The sequence below is a fragment of the Eucyclogobius newberryi genome, unplaced genomic scaffold (genome assembly GCF_026437365.1).
Source record: "Eucyclogobius newberryi isolate DKJ021-1_F unplaced genomic scaffold, fEucNew1.0.hap1 SCAF_13, whole genome shotgun sequence".
NCBI lineage: Eukaryota > Metazoa > Chordata > Actinopteri > Gobiiformes > Gobiidae > Eucyclogobius > Eucyclogobius newberryi.
The window spans coordinates 20953764-20976703 of NW_027315757.1; the positions used below are offsets into that span (position 1 = coordinate 20953764).

The window sequence follows — 22940 nt, forward strand, 5'->3', positions numbered from 1 at the left end:
AGTCATCTACGGGATACTAAACATCCACCGTCTCGTTCAACAGACGTGCTTCTTTGTGTTTAAGTTTAGTTTAACCTTGTCCGTTAAATAAATGAATAAGAGATGGATATTATTCGACTTGAGCTTTAAACTAACCCAGCGCGTGTCCAGGTGATGTTGAACACGGAGCGCCTCATCAAACACGCGGTGCAGGAGCGAATGGCCATCACAATCTGCATCAACAAAGTGGACCGGCTCATCCTGGAGCTCAAACTGCCCCCCACAGACGCCTACTACAAGCTCAGGCACATTGTGGATGAGGTCAACGGCATGCTCAGGTCAGATTGCATGTCCGCCGACCTTTTTGTTGTTGCAATGTTAACGGTCGTTTCTACGCAAAGTAATTCAAAGTGTGGTACAAAACAGAGAAAAATTCATGACATGATGGCTGTCTTTGGAACGTACTCCTGGCAGCTGGGAAGAAGGCACTCACAACAATTATTATTATTATGATTATTATGATGATTATGATGTATTTTTTAATGCCACTTCCTTATTTTCTTATTTTATTTCTTTACTTTTCTTATGATCTCTCTGGTTCTGCTAATTACATTTTTTAATTATTATTATAACATGTTTATTACTATTATTATTACTACATGTTTATTATTATTACATATTTTATTATTATTACAAAATTATTATTATTATATTACTATTACATTCTTATTACTATTATTACATATTTATTATAATTATTACTATTATTGTTTTAATCCCCCCCCCCCAATTTTATAAACAAATGGAACAAAACGCAAGACACAAAACGGCCAGACGGAGAGTACAAATAAAAAAAAAACACACAAGTAGACATTACCAAACTACACATAAATACCAAAAAAATCACGACATATTTAAATAAAAATATTTATTTTTTATTTGATTTTTTTTCTGTTTTTGTTCTATTGTTTTTGTTCTATGTTCTAATAGAAAATAAATAAGATACAAGACAACACATCCAATTAAGTCACCACCAATATAAATACCTGTCATCATATTATTCATTTTAAAAGAGAAAAGCGTAGATTAAATCCTTTCAGTCGTGAACATTTACCATCATGACACTGCAGCCTAATTCACTATGAGACCGTCTTGTGTAACAGTGGCGTACAATGACCTTCGGCGTGTTTATTGTGTTTTTTTCCCTTCCAGCACATATTCCACGGACGAGAACGTGGTGGTTTCCCCGCTCCTGGGAAACGTGTGCTTCGCCAGCTCTCAGTACAGCATCTGCTTCACCCTCGGCTCCTTCGCAAAGATCTACTCGGACACTCACGGTCTCAGAATCTCCTCTCCACTGTGTTATTCTCTGGTAACGTCAGGGCTCTTTGTGTACTAACGATGTATGTGCTGTGTGCAGGCGACATCAGCTACACAGAATTCTCCCAGAGACTTTGGGGAGACATTTATTTCAACCCAAAAACGTAATTCCCAGATTCAGTATTTTTTTAAAAAAAATTATTGTTATATATTGTGTGTTTCTTCCTAGTTATTATACTTCTGCCCTTTTTAAATTTCAGCCGCAAGTTCACAAAGAAAGCGCCGACCAGTAACTCTCAGCGCAGCTTTGTGGAGTTTGTTCTGGAGCCGCTGTACAAGATACTCTCCCAGGTTTGGGCGTTTCTAAATGTGAATTAAACGTAAAAAAAAGACGCTTGGGGAAATGTAATTGTTTGGCTCGTAGGTGGTTGGAGATGTGGACACGTCTCTCCCTCTGGTTTTGGACGAACTGGGGATCCATTTGTCCAAAGAAGAGCTCAAGTTGAACATCAGACCTTTGCTGAGACTGGTCTGTAACCGGTTCTTCGGAGAGTTCACAGGTAAACCTACTGCACTGCTACACTGCCATGCTCACTGGTGTCCTGGGATAACAGTAACATGTTTTAATTGACTTCTATTTGCATTCATTTCATTTGTAAATATTGTGTGTCTTTCAGGCCTGGTGGACATGTGTGTGCATCACATCCCTTCACCACAAGATGGCGCCAAGACCAAGATAGAGCACTCGTACACTGGAGGCTTGAACTCTGACCTGGGGGAGACCATGGCAGAGTGTGACCCTGATGTAAGTACATTATGACAAGGAACCTGTAAGTTATTTGTTGTATACTGCACAACTGCGATATTCTATATTTGATCTCCACAGCCATTTAATTACAATGTTTCTTTTTTGCTGTTATAACTCGCAAATTGACCTTCCTAAAACAACTTTCTCCTTTAAAGGACGTTATATGTTACGGGCCATTATTACGAACTTTGTTATTTAAAAACTGTTTGTAATTGGTTTGGATTCAGGATGTTTTATCTTGACCTGTTCCTTAATATTTGTTACCTCTTACTCCCTAGCTGAGCATGTTGTAACATCATAGTTTTATTCATGAGGCCACCAAATGCTCAATTGTCCCCAAAACCTTAAAAATGACTGTGACCACAAAATGTCTTTATTCCAGTATGATTCATCTTCTGTCCCCGTCACCTTAGGGCCCCCTGATGTGCCACACCACAAAGATGTACAGCACTGAGGATGGGGTCCAGTTCCACGCGTTTGGCCGGGTCTTGAGCGGGACGATGCAGGCGGGACAGCCAGTCAAAGTGTTGGGGGAGAACTACACTCTGGACGACGAGGAGGACTCCCAGGTCTGCACCGTGGGCCGCCTCTGGATCTCCGTCGCCAGGTTTAAGCCCTTTTCTATTGAGTTCATGAAGTTTGTCACTCAAATAACAGCGGTGCGGGTGTAAGAGGAGCGGTGTGGGCGTACGAGCGAGCGGTGCGGGTGTAAGAGGAGCGGTGCGGGCGTACGAGCGAGCGGTGCGGGCGTACGAGCGAGCGGTGCGGGCGTACGAGCGAGCGGTGCGGGCGTACGAGCGAGCGGTGCGGGCGTACGAGCGAGCGGTGCGGGCGTACGAGCGAGCGGTGCGGGCGTACGAGCGAGCGGTGCGGGCGTACGAGCGAGCGGTGCGGGCGTAAGAGCGAGCGGTGCGGGCGTAAGAGCGAGCGGTGCGGGCGTAAGAGCGGGCGTAAGAGCGGGCGTAAGAGCGGGCGTAAGAGCGGGCGTAAGAGCGGGCGTAAGAGCGGGCGTAAGAGCGGGCGTAAGAGCGGGCGTAAGAGCGGGCGTAAGAGCGGGCGTAAGAGCGGGCGTAAGAGCGAGCGGTGCGGGCGTAAGAGCGGGCGTAAGAGCGAGCGGTGCGGGCGTAAGAGCGAGCGGTGCGGGCGTAAGAGCGAGCGGTGCGGGCGTAAGAGCGAGCGGTGCGGGCGTAAGAGCGAGCGGTGCGGGCGTAAGAGCGAGCGGTGCGGGCGTAAGAGGGGAGCGGTGCGGGCGTAAGAGGGGAGCGGTGCGGGCGTAAGAGGGGAGCGGTGCGGGCGTAAGAGGGGAGCGGTGCGGGCGTAAGAGGGGAGCGGTGCGGGCGTAAGAGGGGAGCGGTGCGGGCGTAAGAGGGGAGCGGTGCGGGCGTAAGAGGGGAGCGGTGCGGGCGTAAGAGGGGAGCGGTGCGGGCGTAAGAGGGGAGCGGTGCGGGCGTAAGAGGGGAGCGGTGCGGGCGTAAGAGGGGAGCGGTGCGGGCGTAAGAGGGGAGCGGTGCGGGCGTAAGAGGGGAGCGGTGCTTGCTCGCGCGGGCCCACGGGGGAGCGGTGCTTGCTTGCGCGGGCCTGCGGGCGAGCGATGCTAAAGAGGTGGCTGTATATTTAGATAAATGTCATATTTTTCACTGTTGGCCCAACGTTAGAACAATCAAAACTCATTTAGCGGAGTGACTAAGAGCAACACAAACCTGTGAGCACCATTTATAAATATCATGCGCAATATATGCGACTGAAGCACTTAATAAGATCTTTCAAAGATGACGAATGGCATGATAAAATGTGATAATCTGGATAACTTGTAATGCTTTATGATACAGTCTAATGAATAATAATGTTGCAAAGCCTCTGAGTCTGACATGGGGAAAATTGCTCCAATACTTTGTTTGCTGTTGTTGGTGATCCAAATGTGTCCGTGTCATGTGTAATTGTCTGTCGGTTGTGTTTTATGTCACATGTGACCCTCTAATTGTACCATCAGTCTGTCCAGGGACGACAGATGGAAATGAGGTGGTAAATGGGGCATAGTTACATAATTATGAATCATATGTTCATTAATCTGTTCTGTCCCTTATCTAAAATGAATGAAACAAAAAGCACAGGCCATTATGTTATGACTCTACCAGATTAATATAAATGGGTAACTTGTTTATTGCACAATAGAATGAAGATGTGTCAGACCTTATCTTTTTGCTTAAACCTCCATTATGAGCATTTTCATTCTTAAAAACCTTTGCGCTTTACGTGTCTTTCTGCTTTCTTTGTCTGCTCAGATACCAAATCGAAGTGAACCGCGTACCTGCTGGAAACTGGGTCCTCATCGAAGGCTGCGACCAGTCCATCGTGAAGACCTCCACCATCACAGAGCCCCGGGGCAACGAAGACGTGAGACACGAGTCAGTTTAGCTTAACATTCAGATGAAATGAAAGCGCGTTTAAGTATTTGTCTCTTTGTTTTAGGCCCAGATCTTCAGGCCCCTCAAGTTCAACACGGCGTCGGTGATAAAGATCGCAGTGGAGCCCGTTAATCCGTCCGAGCTGCCGAAAATGCTGGACGGGCTGAGGAAAGTCAACAAGAGCTACCCGTCGCTCACCACCAAAGTAAGTCTGCGTCGGTGAAGACGAGGCCTGGAACGTTCCACAGTGAAACGAGCGGCTTTTAAAGTGACTGGACCCGGTTGTTGTCCATGAACTTGAGAAAAAATACATTTTACATATACGGGCTTCTTCTACAGTGTGTCAAACGCTTGCGCTTCCTGCTAGAATGCCGCCCGGTGGCCGTTAGACAGTAAAAATCTATACAATTAGATGCACCTCAGCGTGGGAAATAAGTAACGGCTTAAAGTCCGAAAAGTATGATAATTGACTTATAACACCAAATAACTACATTTTGCTATACTAAACTGTACTATTCCTCATACAGACGTAAACAGAAAAATGGGGAGTAGATGTAGAGTTTTGAACATAAAGATGGCAGATATATAAAGAAGCTATTAATGTAAATGTAGCTTTTTTAAACTTTTGTCTGTTATTGTGTGTGTTGTGTTATTTTTTTGTTTCTGCGGCGATACAAATCAAATACATATTGATACAAATTGTCCTATTAATCACCTTTATTGTACTATTAATAAATCACATTAATCGCCCTTATTGTCCTATTAATCGACCTTAATGTCCTATTAATCCACCTTATTGACCTACTAATCCACTTTATTGACCTACTAATCCACTTTATTGACCTACTAATCCACTTTATTGACCTACTAATCCACCTTATTGACCTATTAATCCACCTTATTGACCTATTAATCCACCTTATTGACCTATTAATCCACCTTATTGACCTATTAATCCACCTTATTGACCTATAAATCACTATCTTTACCATAGCAAAATAGGCTTGTGTCCGTGTTGTGTGGCGTGACGCGGTGCTGATAAAGTGATCTTGGCGTGTGCAGGTGGAGGAGTCCGGCGAGCACGTGATCTTGGGAACAGGAGAACTCTACTTGGACTGCGTGATGCACGACCTCAGGAAGATGTACTCGGAGATCGACATCAAAGTGAGTTCAGATCTCCTTTTCGCCCATGTTCTTTGCGCACGATTATCGACACAACTAAAGATTGTTGCCGTCTCCGATCGCTGCAGGTGGCCGATCCCGTCGTCACGTTCTGCGAGACCGTGGTGGAAACCTCCTCGCTCAAGTGCTTCGCCGAAACGCCAAACAAAAAGTAAGAATTGTTGCATTGTGTTCGTGTCGCTACGTTTGCTTTTTCAGCTTTTACCGTGTTGTGGCGGTGTTCCTTCGTAATATAACGTACCTTTAGCTTCATTCGCGCTTGTTTTGTTTATCCCGTTCGAGGTTCTCCCCGTCTGAGCCCTTGGAAAACACACGTGTCAATTTGACTGTGATTGTGATGTAACAAAGGTAGAAATGCTGCGTTGTTTTGTATTTCTGCCATCAAATAGCATTTTTTGCCACTGCTTGCTTACATTAGGATGCCAGCTGGCCACATTGCTGAACTCGTTTGGTTTCTTTATGCTAATTCTTGCCGTTGCCAGTAGTTGGACCACATCCAGATGAGGGAGTGCAGACTGATGCAACTTAGTGTGTGTGTGTTTTAAGGTTCAAATGTATTTAAGAGCAGCTTTAAAGGCCAATAACAATACAAACTATGCATAATGTCTATGCATGTGTCTTTTAAGTTTTTCTTTTTTAGACTGTGTGAAATCCCGTTGGACGTTTTGTGACCAGCTGATTGACAAAATAAAGTAAATGTGACAAAAACGGCCAGATGATAAAGTACTTTTGAATGTAGATGATGAAAATAGATTGAATTTAAACCACTTAATTTTGCTTCTAAAATGGTCACGATTATTGTTCTTTGTTTCTTAGTTATATTGTCACCTGAATAATTCTGATTAACCGAATAATCTTTGCATCTTTCTTTTATTTAAGGACAAATCTATTCATTGTTTTAGTCCCCCTGTGGTTTAATTGTTATTTAAAACTACTTTTTAGACCTCATGTAGCCCCTGTTTCGTCCCGCTGTTGCCCTGGTTTACATTTGGTGCTATTTAAAAAAGCAAAACGCCATCTTTGTCGGTACTCGGTGTGTAAAACGTTTAAGAACCACAGATTTAGAACAAAATAATCTAAAGCAGACCTAAACCCGATCTGTAGTTTGCGTGCTCGTTCATCTTTCCCGCTCACGCAGTTTCCTCGTAGTGACCGACACCGTTGTTCCGTGTATTCGACAGGAACAAGATCACGATGATTGCAGAGCCTCTGGAGAAGGGCTTGGCCGAGGACATCGAGAACGAGGTGGTGCAGATCACGTGGAACAGGTATAACACCAGCACGGATACGCCATTTTCACACTTAAGACATACGAAAAACTGATGTCGTTTTACACAAATCAAGATCGAAACGTTTGGGGGGAAGAATAGAGACTTTTCTCTAGCTAAAGACGGCAGGAATCGATTAAAAAAAAACACTTTGGGCCCATATATGAGGTGCCAATAGCTCTGTGAGGAGGTTAAATGCTCTGAAAAGTCGATTTTGCGTGATATGGGACCTTTTAAAGTTCAGGAACCTAACAATTACAAGTCAACATTTTAAAATAACAAATTGAAGCTTCAAAAACTAATACAGCCAAATCGTTTTCCTAAGAACCACACAGTTCTGGAGTAAAGATTACACTTATTGTCTCCTTTTATGCCTTTAATGAACCGTCTTTTCTCAGCAAATGGCATGCATTAGTCTGTCCGTGCGACACATATTTATCACTTAATTATGCCGTGACTCGAGTTTTAATCCGAATATTAATACTTGTGCTGCCATGATTAAGAGCGCTCCGTCCCTTTACCTGCCTGGACGTGTAGTGATTGGTGAATTCCTACAGACTAAAAATGTCCCTTTTCCGCTTCGACCCGTCTTTACGTCTGGTCTTTATTTCTTTTATCAAATCCATCATATTTCAGAGCAGCCATTAACTCCCATTTGTCGCTCTGGTAGCGGGGATAAATGGCCTGGCATGTCAAGAATGATGATTGCTTTTTTTAATTAAACGCCGCCATCGAAGAAGCTGGGGGAACGTGGAAATGCCGCTGTTAAATGGTTAAATAAAAAATGTGCTCATCGTGGTTTTTCAGGTGTGTTTTCGTTGGTGGTTTTAAATGGGAACTTTCAAACGTGGGACTTTGATAAATGTGGATTTCTCTGCGTTTTGGAGCCGAGCGAGATTCAAGACTCGAAGCCAAAAGGACTGAAAAAGTTTTAATTAAACGACCTGATTTAAGAGCTTGCCTTAAAACAGAAAAGCTCTCCTTCACTGCCAGTTTTACAATTTACAATTATTACATTATTTTACCCTCTCTCATGCATAGTGTGTAGGTGCATGATGATGAATATGGGCTGTAAATATGATGAATACGGGCTGTAAAAGTGTGAGTCTGTTACATTTTTAAATAACGTCGTATATATTGTATAGAGCTCGTAATGGAAAGTCAAAAAACATAAATCTCCCGCGCTGCAGTTGTGTTTAATGTCCATTGCGATACATTGGCCAAAACAATATAAAAAGTGAACAAAAGAATAGGGAAACGGCTTGATAAACTGCTGGGTCACTGCTGGTAAATGCTTTTATCTTCATCTCTACATTTAGTATTTAGCACCACAAAGTCTCCATAGGTTTAACATTAGGCTAACTTAAATATATATATATACATATCTGTCAAATCCTGACTATTATACACGTTATTGCTTTTTACAATAAGGTTATTATGTTGGGATGAAGCAATATCCAAATATACCTGAATTTATTAAAGTAAATTTGGTTAATGAGCAGAAATGTAAGATGCCATTTACACATCAATTAAGGATTCAACAAAACCAGGAAAAAAGCATTAATATTTCAAGAAATTTTCTTTTTTTCTTTTTTCCCCTTCCCACCCTTTTTTACTTATTTTTTTCCTCTCACCCTATTTTAACTTATTTTTTCCCCTTCCCACCCTTTTTTTCTTTTTTTTTCCCCCTTCCCTCCCATATTTTTACTTGTGTCGCAGATTTGCCGTCGTCCTCTTGACCCTTGATACGCCACAATGTTGAAATAAAATGTCCATAAAACTTCCCATAAACTATACATTTTCCGCTCCGACGCCAGCTTCGCACATAAACCCCACGCCCCTCGCTCACGTGGGCCGGCGTCCTCCGGCGGGACCGCTCGTGACATACGGCTCATTAAAAACCCTCCCAGCTTTATCGATCCGCTCACTTACCGTAATTGGATCGCGCGGTAAAAGCTTGTATGAAATTTGCCGCCGTTACCGTGCGATGGTCCTGCCAGAGTCCGTCCCCCCCACACACCCGCCGTTGCCCGCGGGTCCATCTGGTACGAAGCGCTGCGGCGTGGATCGGCCCCGCCTCGAATGGGACATGCTTCACACGCCATTAAACTAAACCTTTGCTCCGTAGTCCTTCCTCGTCCATTAACCCGTTCACCCGCGATCAACCAATCTCTATAATGCTCCGAGCCCACGCGCCCTCTTCAACCGGTGGCCGTGCTGTTGGGCTTCTCCATAATGGACGGAAGAATAATTACGATTTCTTGGAAAGTAGCAGTGTAATGCTCGTTTCTCATTTTTTGAAGTGGCAAACGGAATTGTAGGAATGCTACTTTTTCCTTTTTACAAATGTCTTGACAAGCAAAACATTACTGTCATAATCAAAATAATTAATTTATAAAAGTGCTTAAAAGCTGTTGTTTCTTCTTGAAATGTGGTAAAGGATCATGGTCTATTTTAATTCAATATATTGACTCAGCCCATGATGTTATTGTGAGACTTTTATATCACAATGTTTCGGTTATTGTTATATTCATATTGATAAGTAACAAAATACATAGAAAATACGTATTCAGAATACTTTAGTTACTGTCCGGTACAGTTACTCTTTCATTTGGTGGTACTCTGTATACAGTTACTTTCGAAAAATCAAAGGATACATGTAATATTGTTTGTGAGAACAAATATAAAGTTGTTTTAATCCTCTTTTGTGCTTTTTACACTGAAATGGAATGGAACTTAAAGTGAAAGTTTTGTATTATCCATCCATCCATTTTCTACCGCTTGTTCCCTTTCGGGGTCGCGGTATTTAGTCAAAAGATTTTAGTTTTAGATTTTAGTATTTAGAATAATAAACTCTGGTAAAGATTTCTAATAACTGGTCCAATCAAATACATTTTATTACAGGTAATTTATTTAGTATTCTGTAACTAAATATCTTTTTGGGTCAAAATTGAAATTCTGACTATTTGAAACGATAAGTTAACCTATAGAGAAAGTGTAAATTAATGTATTAGTAAGACTTTTGATGAGCGAGTGGCTTTGTTTGTTGTTGATCAGCGCACGTGACGGGATTTTACAATTTTCTCATTTTGACCTTCTTTGATGTGTTTATACGTGTTGTACCTATACATTATAGTTTTACACCGATCGAGTGGGTGGGGAAAATGTCGAAAAATCTGTAGATATTATGACATCAACACACTGAGTTTTGTACTTTCCTAGTGTAATGTCATCAATTACAAACAGGAAGTCAAATTAAAAACCTCAAAAAATGTGCTATTCCGCGATAAAATGATCATTTTCATCCAAATTCAAAATACATTCATCTAAACTGCATTTTAGTTCAACGACTCGTACGACTTTAATTGCTCGTTTGCCGTTTTCCAGGAAGAAGCTGGGCGAGTTCTTCCAGACCAAGTACGACTGGGATCTGCTGGCTGCCAGGTCCATCTGGGCTTTTGGCCCCGACACCACGGGGCCCAACATCCTGGTGGACGACACGCTGCCCTCTGAGGTGAGACTGACGGGGGGGGGCTTGGCAGCAGCACGGGGGGAACCGTCTGGGCACTTTTGGACCAAACAGAAGACTGTTTCCTTCTCACAGAGCTGGCACCGTCGTGTAGTGACAAACTCAGTGTTGTTTGTGAAAAATACAAACAAAACTAACAACGTTTCAAATTGATTCAGACGATTTCTCACCGTTTCATCTCTGTGTACCTGTAACGGGCACATGTGTTTTAAATCTATTGTTTAAACTCTCTGATATCGCGCTCCAAAAACACAAGCTGTACTACTGCGTGTGCAAGAATTTACAGTATTTTCCGGACTATAAGTTGCACCGGAATAAGTCGCACCAGCCAAAAAATGCATAATAGAGAAGAAAAAACATCAGTTACACTGGAGTATGAAATAAGGTTGCAAGTGTGAAAATAACAAATAATATCACATATAAGTCACTCCGGAGTATAAGTATAAATATAAGTATAAATCGCACCCCAGCCAAAACTATGAAAAAGGTGCGACTTATAGTCCAGAAAATATGGGTAGCAGCTTTGAAACAGACCATTCGATTTAGCCTTGTATTTACACTTATCTATTATAAAACGGTTAAAAAATTCAGTTTGAAAGTTTGGTGTTATGTCATAATGTTATTAGGGAGAAAGAGAAACTACAAAAGAGCCTGTACCTGACCTTTTTGCATGCAATAAAGTAATATCTGTTTTTGTACAGATGTGTCGTAAAAGCCTCTGTTCGGGTATAAATCGTAATCGTAGAATTTCACAAACTGAAAACGGAAAAACCTTTTATAGCTAGGGCTTTTTGCATGGCATTATTCAATCAATGTAAATAATGAACAAAAATATGCGTTTAATGAGGGGACTAATTGAAAAGATTATCACGGGCTAGTCAACTCGTCTATAATAGTTTGATTTGTTGTGTTTTCAATTATAATTCAAATTAACATGATTATTATGATTTGTGGACAGAAGCTGCTTTGATAAAAGACGATTATCTATGTCCTGGTAGTCACGGTGCACATACTACTCCTACTACTACTACTGCGCCTACTACTGCTCCTACTACTGCTCCTCCTACTACTACTGCTGCTACTACTGCTCCTGCTACTGCTCCTACTACTCTGCTCCTACTACTGCTACTACTACTGCTACTACTACTCTTACCACTGCTACTACTACTCTTACTACTCTTACTACTACTACTCCTGCTTCTTCCGCTTCTTCTGCTTCTTCTTCCACTGCTTCTTCTGCTTCTTCTTCTGCCGGCATTTCATGGCTTTGACTCTTTACTCAATGTCAACTGGAGTATGTCAGAACTGAAGAAGCCCCTTGGATGAGCGGCGAAATGTATTCACTCTTAAATACTGTTCCGTTGTTACTGTCTGTCCCTCCTCTTTACCCTTTTACGCTGCTCATTGTGCTGCACCTGCAAGTTGTTTTTTGTATAGCATTTTAGACGCTCCTATTAACTTATTTTAATTTTCTTGTAGGTGGACAAGGCGCTGCTGGGCTCGGTCAAAGACAGCATCGTCCAGGGTTTCCAGTGGGGCACGCGCGAGGGGCCCCTGTGCGACGAACGTGAGTGTGTGTCCTCTCCCACCCCCCGGACCCCCTCGTGATACTCTCGGTGTCTTTTTAATGAAGGTCAGCGTCCTCTTGCTCACGGCCCTCCTCTGCCCACAGCCATCAGAAATGTCAAGTTTAAGATCCTGGACGCCGTCATCGCGCAGGAGCCGCTGCACCGAGGGGGAGGCCAGGTCATCCCCACGGCCAGGAGAGTGGTGTACTCCGCCTTCCTCATGGTGAGCTCACGTTGGCCTGCGCTCTCCCTCACCCGCCCCCCTCCCCCCCACCCGCTCTCTATAAGCTTCCATTACGCTGATTACTACGTCTTGGGCTTTTTGCTGACGTGAGGCCTTTTTAATTGCAGTGCGACAACATTGCTCTTTTGCAATTTTTGGCTCTCTTCCCCGTTGCCTTTGGCCCCGCTCTGCGCCGGCGCCGTAAATCCCAGAGCGCCACGGGACGGTCATGGCCTCTGTGTCATGTGGGTGGACAATATTGATGAAAAAATGTACCATAATTTGGGGCAAATTTTTCTGATGACTTTAAACCGATCATAGTTCAGTAATCCGTCACACATTTGCTGAAAATGAAGATAAACTGCTTGTTAAGGTATTTTGCGTAAAAGGATAAAGGACTGTCAAATGGAACTCAAAAGTGCAGAGATGTCGCCTTATAATCGCGTTTGGATAGTTCGTGATGTAGCTTTTTACGGTGCAAAAAAGGGCGGGGCAAATGAGCGTGTTATTGTCACGTTAAAGCGTCAGTGAATTTACAGGGTGGCGTTAAATGCAGTTAAATATATACGTATGACCTGGGACCTGGGGCCTGGACCGGGGGCCTTAATCTATTGTTTTTTGACTTTTGTTGCTCCATCCTGAAGTAGTTGAAATAAACTGTTACTATTACAATCATTACTTTTATATCATAGTTTTGTTATTTGACTTCAAAATCATTATTATCTTTTAAGTATTAAATCTACTAATCTGGGAAACGGTTGTAGACGATTCATCTTCACCTCTTTCTCTGCATCATGTGACATCACCAGAGGCTTTGTGTGTCACTAACGCTCTGTTCACTCTCTCCTCCTCCTCCTCTTCCTCCTCTTCTTCCTCTTCTTCTTTCTCTTTCTTTTTCTTTCTCTCTTACTTTCTCTTTTCTGTTTTACTCATTTTTTCTCCTCTCTCCTCCCTCTCCTCTCCTCTTTTCACTCCCTCTCCTCTTTTCACTCCCTCTCCTCTCTCCCCCCTCTCTCTCCTCTCCCCCTCTCTCTCCCTCCCTCTCTGTCCTTGATCCCTCACTCTCCTCTCTCCCTCCCCTCCCCTTTCCTCTCCTCTCTCGCTCTCTCCTCTGTTTCCTTCTCCCTCCTCTCCCCCTCCTCTCTCCCTCCCTCTCCTCCTCTCTCCCTCCCTCTCCTCCTCTCTCCCCCTCTTCCCTCTCTCCTCCCTCTCTCCTCTCTTTCCCTCTCCCTCCTCTCTCCCTCCTCTCTCCCTCTCCCTCCCTCTCCCTCCCTCTCCCTCCCTCTCTCTCCTTGATCCCTCCCTCTCCTCTCTCCCCTCTTTCTCCTCTCTCCCTCTCTCCTCTCCTCCCTCCCTCTCTCCCTCTCTCTCCTTGATCCCTCCCTCTCCTCTCTCCCTCCTCCCTCTCTCCTCTTTCCCTCTTCCCTCCCTCTCCTCTCTCCCTCTCTCCTCTCCCTCTCTTCTCTCCTCTTTCCCTTCTCTCTCTCCCCCTCTTCCCTCTCTCCCCTCTCTCCTCCCTCTCCCCCCCTCTCTCCTCTCTCCTCTCCTCTTTCCCTCTACCTCCTCTCTCTCCTCTTTCCCTCTCCCTCCTCTCTCTCTCCCGCTCTCCCTCTCTCCTCTCCTCTCTCCCTCCTCTTTCCCTCTTCCCTCTCTCCCTCCCTCTCTCCTCTCCCTCTCTCTCCTCTTCCTCTCTTCTCTCCTCTTTCCCTCCTCTCTCCCTCCCTCCCTCTCTCTCTCCTTGATCCCTCTCTCTCCCCCCTCTTCCCTCTCTCTCTCCTCCCTCTCTCCCCCTCTCTCCTCTCTCCCTTTCTCCTCTCCTCTTTCCCTCTCCCTCCTCTCTCTTTCCCTCTCCCTCCTCTCTCCCTCCCTCTCTCCTCCTCTCTCCTCCTCTCTCCTCCTCTCTCCTCCTCTCTCCTCTCTCCTCTCTCCTCTCTCCTCCCAGGCCACACCCAGGCTGATGGAGCCGTACTACTTCGTGGAGGTGCAGGCGCCTGCAGATTGTGTGTCTGCTGTGTACACCGTGTTGGCTCGAAGGAGGTCAGTGACATGAGGCTATTCAAAAGTACAAATGACACAAGCCGTTAAAAGCGCCGGGCAACAACAAAAGGAAGTTCAGAGCCAGCAGAAAATGGAAGGCCTGTGGGTTCATTCTGACCTCAAAACACATTTGTATGTCCCAGATAAAGACTGACAAAATGTAGAAGGTAATTGGAAAACGGCATGTTGACAGCACTCACTATCACTCGCTCCAAAAACTCCTGCTAATTCAGTCTCTTTTTGAGGTTGTCCATATAAATGTTTAGAATCGCAACAAAATAATTAGCTTACTATGACGCCATCGACCGATAAATTGACTGAGCGACCAAATCACCAGTTAAGTCATAATATGATATAGTATTGATTAAGCTGCAATGTTTAAGAGTTGGCTATTAAAATGATAATTTTTACATCATACCTAATTTGTCACTAGTATTCAGACTGTAACTTGCATGCCAAAAGAGAGAAGAGCTTTATTCATAAATATTCTGTATTTAGTATCCATATTTGGTTATAAATGTATGTGAACATGTCACAGTATAATAGTAACAATCCTTTGACTCGTCGACTAATTGAAAAACATAATAAATGACGAGTTGAAAATAAAAGGAACTTGCGGCCCCAGTATTGACTCTTAAGACACAATACAATGTTAATATGCCACAAGGATGCATCGAAATATGCTGGGAAATGAACACGATATTTGCTGATTTAGCAATTCGCTAAAATATATTGTGAAATATTGTGCTTGTACTTAACGTATATAGCACCACTTACGTTTCATATATCTTTTATGCTGCACAAGAAAAACGAGTTTAAAGATGGTCCAGAGCTACAGTATATTCACAATGCATTTAATTATAATTTCCATTTATATCAGAGCTTTAAAGCAAATTATTCATGTTTATCTCTAAATGTCTAAATGTAACAGTGCAAACTTTGTTGATCTACCAGTGAAAATACCTGGATTACTACACAATATTATTGGTTTAATTTCGTTAAGAGCATGTTTATGGTATGTATATTTTTAGAAAGCTGCATTTTAGAAACTGCAAAATAAATCAATTCAACCGTTTATCAATGTTTTATTTCTTTTTCTTTGCAAAAAAAGGCAGTAGCGACATACATGTCATACAATATAAGCTGTAAACAGACAAGGTCGCCGTTTATTCCAGGCGGTGCGCAACGGTCACATTTATTAGCCAGCGCTCGAGCGTCGGCGAAGCCCACCCTCCCGTTAAAAGCCCCTTCCTCGTCTTGTGCACACACTGTAAATCTGAAACGGCCCCTAAACCTGATGGATGGGCCGTCGTCGCACGTGGCATCTTTCACCGTTTTCATTGTTTCTCCGTCGTCGTTTTTTTTGTTCCTTCACAGAGGACACGTGACCCAGGACGCCCCCATCCCCGGCTCGCCCCTCTACACCATCAAAGCCTTCATCCCGGCCATCGACTCGTTCGGCTTCGAGACGGACCTGCGCACGCACACGCAGGGGCAGGCCTTCGCGCTCTCCGTCTTCCACCACTGGCAGGTCAGGTTCACGGCCGCGATCCGCCTGCATCAATTCAAGTCGCTCGTAAAAAAGAATGCTGTTCTCGCGGGCCTTCTTCGGGCGCTAAACGTCCTGAGTAACACATCTTTGCGCAATTAAGTTACTTTTTTTTTTTTACGATTTTCGCTCCACGGGAGAACTGAGACGCCACAAAATAATGTGTAAAACTGTTGTGTTTATGAAAGCATCGCGAGAACGCAACTGGTTATCTTCAAAAAGCACTGTATATCTTTGAAATTAGACACAAATCCACACATTTCAGAAACACTGTGTGATTTAAGACACTAAATCTTCCCCTACTGCAATACAATATTAACTTGAAAGCACCACAGAAGGAATAAATGATGCCGTTGTGATTACTGTACGGCCACAAGTTCATTCAGTCCAACGAACACGCGTTTATTCTCAAAAACTCAAACCGCGCTGCTTCAAAGCTAACGTCATGTTTGTGTCAACCACTGCTGCACTATTCAGTGTTTTTGTAATCAATAATACAATCACTATTTTTATTTGGAATCTTATGAAATAATAGGACTATTTTATTTTGGCGAGGCCGTACTGCGCAGTCTTCCTTCTCTGTTTTCCACCGAATAAACACATAAACACGCACTTAAACACACATAAAGATGCACATAAACACACAAAGATGCACATAAACGCGCACATAAACACACAAATGCGCACACAAACGCGCACATAAACACGCACATAAACACACACACACATAAACACACACACACATAAACACAAACACACACATGAACATACTTGATACATTTTTGATGGGAAACAAGCGCGTGAAATATAAACCACAACAGAAGTCCTCCATGGCGCCGTGTTCTCATACGGCAGCAGCTTGAGCAGGTTTGAGGTGAGGAAATATGCGTGAAAAGTCTTAAAGTGTGTGACTCTGGCGCTTTGTTTTAGTACAACTAATTAGCCTTTTTAATGGGCTCATGCTCAGGTCAAGTATTAGACGCAGAGTGCAGTAGTCGTATTTTGTTGCTAAGTGTACAAAATACTCTATAGGGAAAAATGCTATTTAATCATTGACAAGTATAAAGTTGAGTTGCTTATTTATACAGGGAAAATCCAATGAGAAAAACTGTTCCCTGTTAAAGCAAAATACAGATTAAACAAAGCAACACAGGATATGCAAATAAAACAGTCAATAAAACGATCAATAAAATGAACAAATACATAAAATACACTTGCACTATGGGATCAAATGTAATGTAAAACTAGAGCTGTGGGCGGTCCTTAATCTGGCGTTCAGCTTGTACATCATGTGCCCGTCGCCTTCTTTCAACACTGTTTTTTTTTTATTAACTTGTCTAATATTGATTTCAACTTAACTTCCAGAACATTCCTAATTGCAGTATGTCAAAGGCAGGACAGTGGCTTATTGGGCTTTACCCGTGAGCTTCTAATTCGCTGACGTGATTTGCGTCTTAAGGACTTTTAACTTGAAGGAACGTACTTTATTGTGTTAAAACGTCAAACAAATACACAGAAATTGACAACTGGCACGTCTCAGAAACTGGTGAAGTCGTTACAGCTCGTTACACCCACTGAAGGACTTAAAGGTCTAATCCTGTTCAAAGGCGGCTCATTTTCCCTGACGCCGCACGCTGTGGACTCGGACACGGCGGACGTGACAGGCGCGTCGCCCCGGAGCCTCATGAGTCGACACGCCGGGGCCCCGTCACAAGCGATTCAGCCCGGTCGCTTTTGAGGTCATTTACGGGATCGTTTCAGGCGAAGGGTGTGTTCATGTGACAGATTTATCATGAGCTTTTTTACTCACGCGGTGCTCGGCAAATGTCCGTTTTCACCTACCCCTCATGTCTGCCCACTGGTCTGTACTTTAAAAGCGCAAAAATGAAAATCTACTGCTTGCTTTGGTGAAATGAGTCAGTTTTTAAGTTTTGAACGGGAAGTCGTGGCCCCGTTTCCATTGTTATGCAATACTGTGATTTACAATGAACAAACTGTGAAATAATGATCCACCGTATTTTCTGGAGTGAAAGTCGCACCAGCCAAAAATGCATAATAGAGAAGAAAAAACATGTATAAGTTGCCCTGGAGTATGAAATGCGGTTGCAAGTGTGAAAATAACAAATAATATCACATATAAGTCGCTCTGGAGTATAAGTATATAAGTATAAATATCAGTATAAGTCGCACCCAGGTCAAAACTATGAAAAAAGGTGCAACTTATAGTCCGGAAAATACTGTATATGTGTTATAGTTTATTAATAATAATACCAGTAATGAGCATTTCTCCTCTTAAATTGTGGACTAATAACATTCTGCACATGAGCAGACACACACACACACACACACTTGCTAAAACAAAAGTTTTTTCCCCCTTGTTGGCGGTTTTGAGTGACGTCGTCTTTACCTGTAACGATGGAGGCGGAGCCAAGTCCTATTGATTGCAGCAGGGACGGCGATTAAACACGGACCACCCATTCACGTTAAAGCCTCATTAAATACAATCATTAGTCTGTGTCCACTCTTCCAAAAATACACTAAACTCACGCGCCGCTCCACTTAAAGCAACAGCGACGTTCTAACAAACTGATAGTGTTTAGATGTATTCACCGTGTACTTTTGAGTTTTAAATATTACAGTCTTCTGCTTTAAAGCAAAAAGAGGGTCTCGTATGTGGCGTAAGGTGCGTCAGAATCGACTCTTTCAGTGGTCGTTAATCACAACATTTATTTTGAAAACGACTGTAAAAAAATAACTCTTTAAGACCTTCGCACGCAGTTTGCACGTGTCTCCTCTCATTACAGATCCTGGACTTTGAGCAGATTCTTTGCTTTGAAAACATTCATCTCAAATCCAAAACTCGATGGCGATTTGTTTGATTCCTTATCCGGGCTTTTGTTAATTGTTTTTGCGCAGTATTTTCTCTTAAAGCTCCAAATATGTGCGATCAGGTGCCATCTTTCGTCCACGCTCGCCTGTAAATTCGATTCTTCAGTATGTTTTGATCGAACGGCTTCAAAACCTAAAACCGTCACGTCCAAAACTTTCAAAATAAGTGCGTGTTGAGGTGGGACATGTACCAGTTGTTGTTTTGACAATGGGTAAAATCTCTAATCGAGACAGAAACATCACCCAAACAAGGGCATTTAGCGGTTAGTTTTACGATCTGTTCACGTTTCGTTGCAATATTTGAACCTCGAACGAGTTCTCAACATCGTGAAAATACCCTCTGAATGTTGTTATTGAGAGACTTCGAGAAGTGCCAATATTGCCGTAAGTGGATGTACGAAGCTCCATTTCCCTCGGCCTCGGATGAGCTCGTTACGACCCGGCATGTTCCATATCCCGGGAATAAAATCAATCACGTGTCAAATTATTTTTAAAGGGCGCACCTGAAGCTGTCCGTGTTCCCGTTTCCTCGAGGCTTTGTCGGTCGTTATCTTAACCATCTCGTATCGATTGGAACCGCCAAAGAACATATGAACGGCATTACCTCGTTTAACCATGTCGTGCTTCTCTCATTAGCTTCTTACGATTGTCATCCTGGATCTTCAGCCTGACGTCTCCCCGTGTCGACTCTTGGCCCTGGCACCAGCAGGAGGCCGGTCCATGTTTAGTCCTGACTCTGGCACCAGCAGGAGGCCGGTCCATGTTTAGTCCTGACTCTGGCACCAGCAGGAGGCCGGTCCATGTTTAGTCTTGACTCTGGCACCAGCAGGAGGCCGGTCCATGTTTAGTCTTGACTCTGGCACCAGCAGGAGGCCGGTCCATGTTTAGTCTTGACTCTGGCACCAGCAGGAGGCCGGTCCATGTTTAGTCTTGACTCTGGCACCAGCAGGAGGCCGGTCCATGTTTAGTCCTGACTCTGGCACCAGCAGGAGGCCGGTCCTGAGAACAGGACTAATGTGATGGTACTTCCTGGTTCTAGTCAGGACTCGAGCAGCAGCGTTCTGGATGTACTGCAGCTGTTTTACAGCTCGTTTGGAGAGGCCAGTGAGCAGGACGTTAGTCTAATCTACTGGAGACAAATGCATGGATAAATCTCTCCAAATCTGGTTTAGACACTATATTTTTGATTTTGGCAATGTTTTTAGATGGAAAAAAGCTGCTGATGTTATTGAATTGATGCAGCTGTTGAAATTCAGGTCTTGAGTTCATAATTATAAAGCCGTATTTGAAGTACAAATATAGGGCAAAACATGAAGCGACTGCAAAATGAAACCACAAATGCAGAACTATCACTTTATACTTGTATTTGAAAGATTACACTGCAAGTTCATTTACGTTTTATCTTCAAACGTCTCTTTATACAGCCTTTTGGGTCGGTTTTTGTTCTAGATTATATACTCAATACTCACTTCTCTAAAACGACAGCATTGTTTTTAGATTTCAGAACATGTTTGGAGCCGTCTACAGGTTTTTGTTTTGTTTCTTGCTGTTCTTTCTGTCTAAATAATTGCACACTCTGTGATTTGATCATTTATGACCGTTGAAATTCCCGTCCAAACAAGCGTACATTGAATTGTGCGGCCGTACGTAGCGCTGCGATTAGGACGACATTTCTACCCATATCGGATCTACAAGTCAACCTACCCACAGTTTCCGCTCACTTTTAGCCCGGATACGCTCGGATGTCTCACAATCTCGGGATCGCACGGGTTGGGAAGGTCACACTCTTTAACAGAATGGATTTAGTGCATCATTCTAAAAGCCGGGCCCCTCTCGTGTTTATCGCGGGCCGGAGTACTGACAGCTCTGACATGTGGCGCTCTCTATCACGGTGATGGATGCGCCTCTGACTCGCGGAACGACAACAACCACAAAAAAAAGAGACAGATTTGCAAATGAATCAGACGTTTGGTGACGGGTCCAGCGCTCGGGACAGAACCGTCACGTGCAGCGCTCCTCGGATTAGCCCGAGTGGATTTCTGCGGCCTAATCATTGTTTCGGTTTGTCATGTGATGTCGCAGATCGTCCCCGGCGACCCGCTGGATAAGAGCATCGTGATCCGGCCCCTGGAGCCACAGCCGGCGCCGCACTTGGCCCGAGAGTTCATGATCAAGACGAGAAGGCGCAAGGTGAGTTTCTGTGTGAAAAACAAACAAACGGGCACTAAAAATATGATAAGATGAAGAAAACACATGTACAATCTATAACATATGCATTTTCTTCCATTTAAAGGTGCACTATGTAACTTTTTTGGTGGTTGGTCTGCCACCTGCTGGTCTTGTGGAGAAGTGTTGAACTGCTTTGCCTATTTTTCCACTGTATGGCATGAATCAAATCTATTTATGTTCAGCGTCTTTGGGTCACTGAAAAGCGCTATATAAATAAAAGTTATTATTATTATTATTATTATTATTATTATTAATTTATTGCTCTAAAATACCTTGAGTGTCCCCGCTTGTCTATTTGGCGATGGATAAATGAATGCCACACTGCGGAACATTCTGGGCAAAGCAATAACGCCTCCAGAAACGTTACCGTACATAGTGCACTTTAAAGAAATTAAACATGAATAATCTAGTTTAATAAAATCTGTTCATTGTCAATGAACAGAATTCACAAACATAGGAACTTGTCTTGATGATTCTGTGCAACATAAAACAATGAACAATGATTAAAACAAACCTATATAAGTATATATAAGAAAAATAATTGAAATCTGCTATAGGATAAACATAAAAATTTAGATAAAAGATAAAAATGGGTTTAATATGTACACCAATTTACAGTTAACACATATGTAGTGCAGAAGGTGAACAGTGCAGCGAGTGATTCAAGTGTTTAAGAAGTTATATTGTTTACATTTTATCAAAGACAAATAAAATAAAGGGACGGTACTGAATAGTCGAGGGCTTCATTCACACTGGCCCGTCGGTGGCCCGTGAACGGGACAAATCCAACCCAGGCCACTTCCCTATGTGCAAATAAATCCGATATGTATCCGTACTTTTAGAATGCGACTTCAGTCCGAACGCTCAGGTTTCGTTCATTTGATCTCCACGTCATCAACAGGAGAGACATTTCCCGGATAAACGTCACAATCCTGAGAGAAATGGCAGGTGAAGGAGCCGAAAACTGTCAGTGGAAGAAGGAAGACGTTTGTGAACTAATCAATAAACGGGGTGACAAATTAATTCAGGCCTTAAGCGGGGGAACCTGCCCTTTTATTCCGTCAACTCGGTGCGCTGCGTGTGTTCTTTTGTGCGCGTGCGGGACAAAAAGAGCTGCATTCCCTTCACAGCAGACACAAACGGCAATCACATTTCTGTTGTAATGTGAACGACCAAATAAAAAATCTGATTTAAACCAAAAAATCCAATTTGGGCCTCATACCCTGCAGTACGAACGTAGCCAAGGAGTCGGATCAGACTGTGGAAACAAGCATGACTCTGGTTCACAGTACCTTTTTAAATGCAAGTGAGGCGACTGTTTAAAATGGAATAGATTGAACCTACAAAGTCTCCTCTCATCCTTCACTTTAGTCCTTTAACTGTAGACGGCCTGCGAATTTGACATCGCCAACAAAACCTCACCATTCTGCTCGTTTTGTCTGCGCAGGGTCTGAGCGAGGACGTCAGCATCAGCAAGTTCTTCGACGACCCCATGTTGCTGGAGCTGGCCAAGCAGGACGTGGTGCTCAACTATCCCATGTGAGCGCGGAAAAGCGGCTCCAAACTGACTTCAGGGGGAACGCCGACTCGGACCGCGGAAAACCACTCGTGTCCCGTTTGCAACGTCGGAATTGTGAACGCCTGTTTTTGTCTTGTGTCTTATTTTTATATGTAAAATAAAAAACAACATCATGTGATGTGTTTTGTAGGAGAACCTTTTTTAAATAATACGTTGTCGTTGAACACGCCTATGACAAAAGAATAAAACGAGTCGGATACATTGTTTTGCATTCAGTTTTTTTACTCTAAACATAAATCAATAAAGTGAAATACTGTGGTTGGAAAAATTGCTCTTCAAAGTAAATTGCCCCCGAATCAAGTCCAAGTTCCCTGCTTTGAATTTTAAGTACTTTCCAGTCAAAGTAAATTAATGTTATACTATATCTTTGCAATT

The 22940-nt window shown here is 43.2% G+C and overlaps 1 protein-coding gene across 1 annotated transcript in view; it reads left to right on the plus strand.

Annotated features, from left to right (window-relative positions):
- eftud2 (elongation factor Tu GTP binding domain containing 2) overlaps positions 1-22587 on the plus strand; it is a 28241-nt gene extending 5654 nt beyond the window's left edge. The window contains exons 9-27 of the mRNA XM_072442898.1: positions 151-317; positions 1192-1316; positions 1400-1463; positions 1560-1650; positions 1724-1859; positions 1977-2104; positions 2521-2714; positions 4390-4501; positions 4577-4717; positions 5575-5676; positions 5763-5845; positions 6876-6962; positions 10350-10476; positions 11971-12058; positions 12164-12282; positions 14225-14319; positions 15697-15850; positions 20840-20947; positions 22434-22587. Of these exons, the coding sequence (XP_072298999.1) occupies positions 151-317; positions 1192-1316; positions 1400-1463; positions 1560-1650; positions 1724-1859; positions 1977-2104; positions 2521-2714; positions 4390-4501; positions 4577-4717; positions 5575-5676; positions 5763-5845; positions 6876-6962; positions 10350-10476; positions 11971-12058; positions 12164-12282; positions 14225-14319; positions 15697-15850; positions 20840-20947; positions 22434-22529 (2217 nt within the window). The 3' untranslated portion in view covers positions 22530-22587. The remainder of the gene's footprint in view (positions 1-150; positions 318-1191; positions 1317-1399; positions 1464-1559; positions 1651-1723; positions 1860-1976; positions 2105-2520; positions 2715-4389; positions 4502-4576; positions 4718-5574; positions 5677-5762; positions 5846-6875; positions 6963-10349; positions 10477-11970; positions 12059-12163; positions 12283-14224; positions 14320-15696; positions 15851-20839; positions 20948-22433) is intronic.
- Positions 22588-22940: the final 353 nt, after the last annotated feature.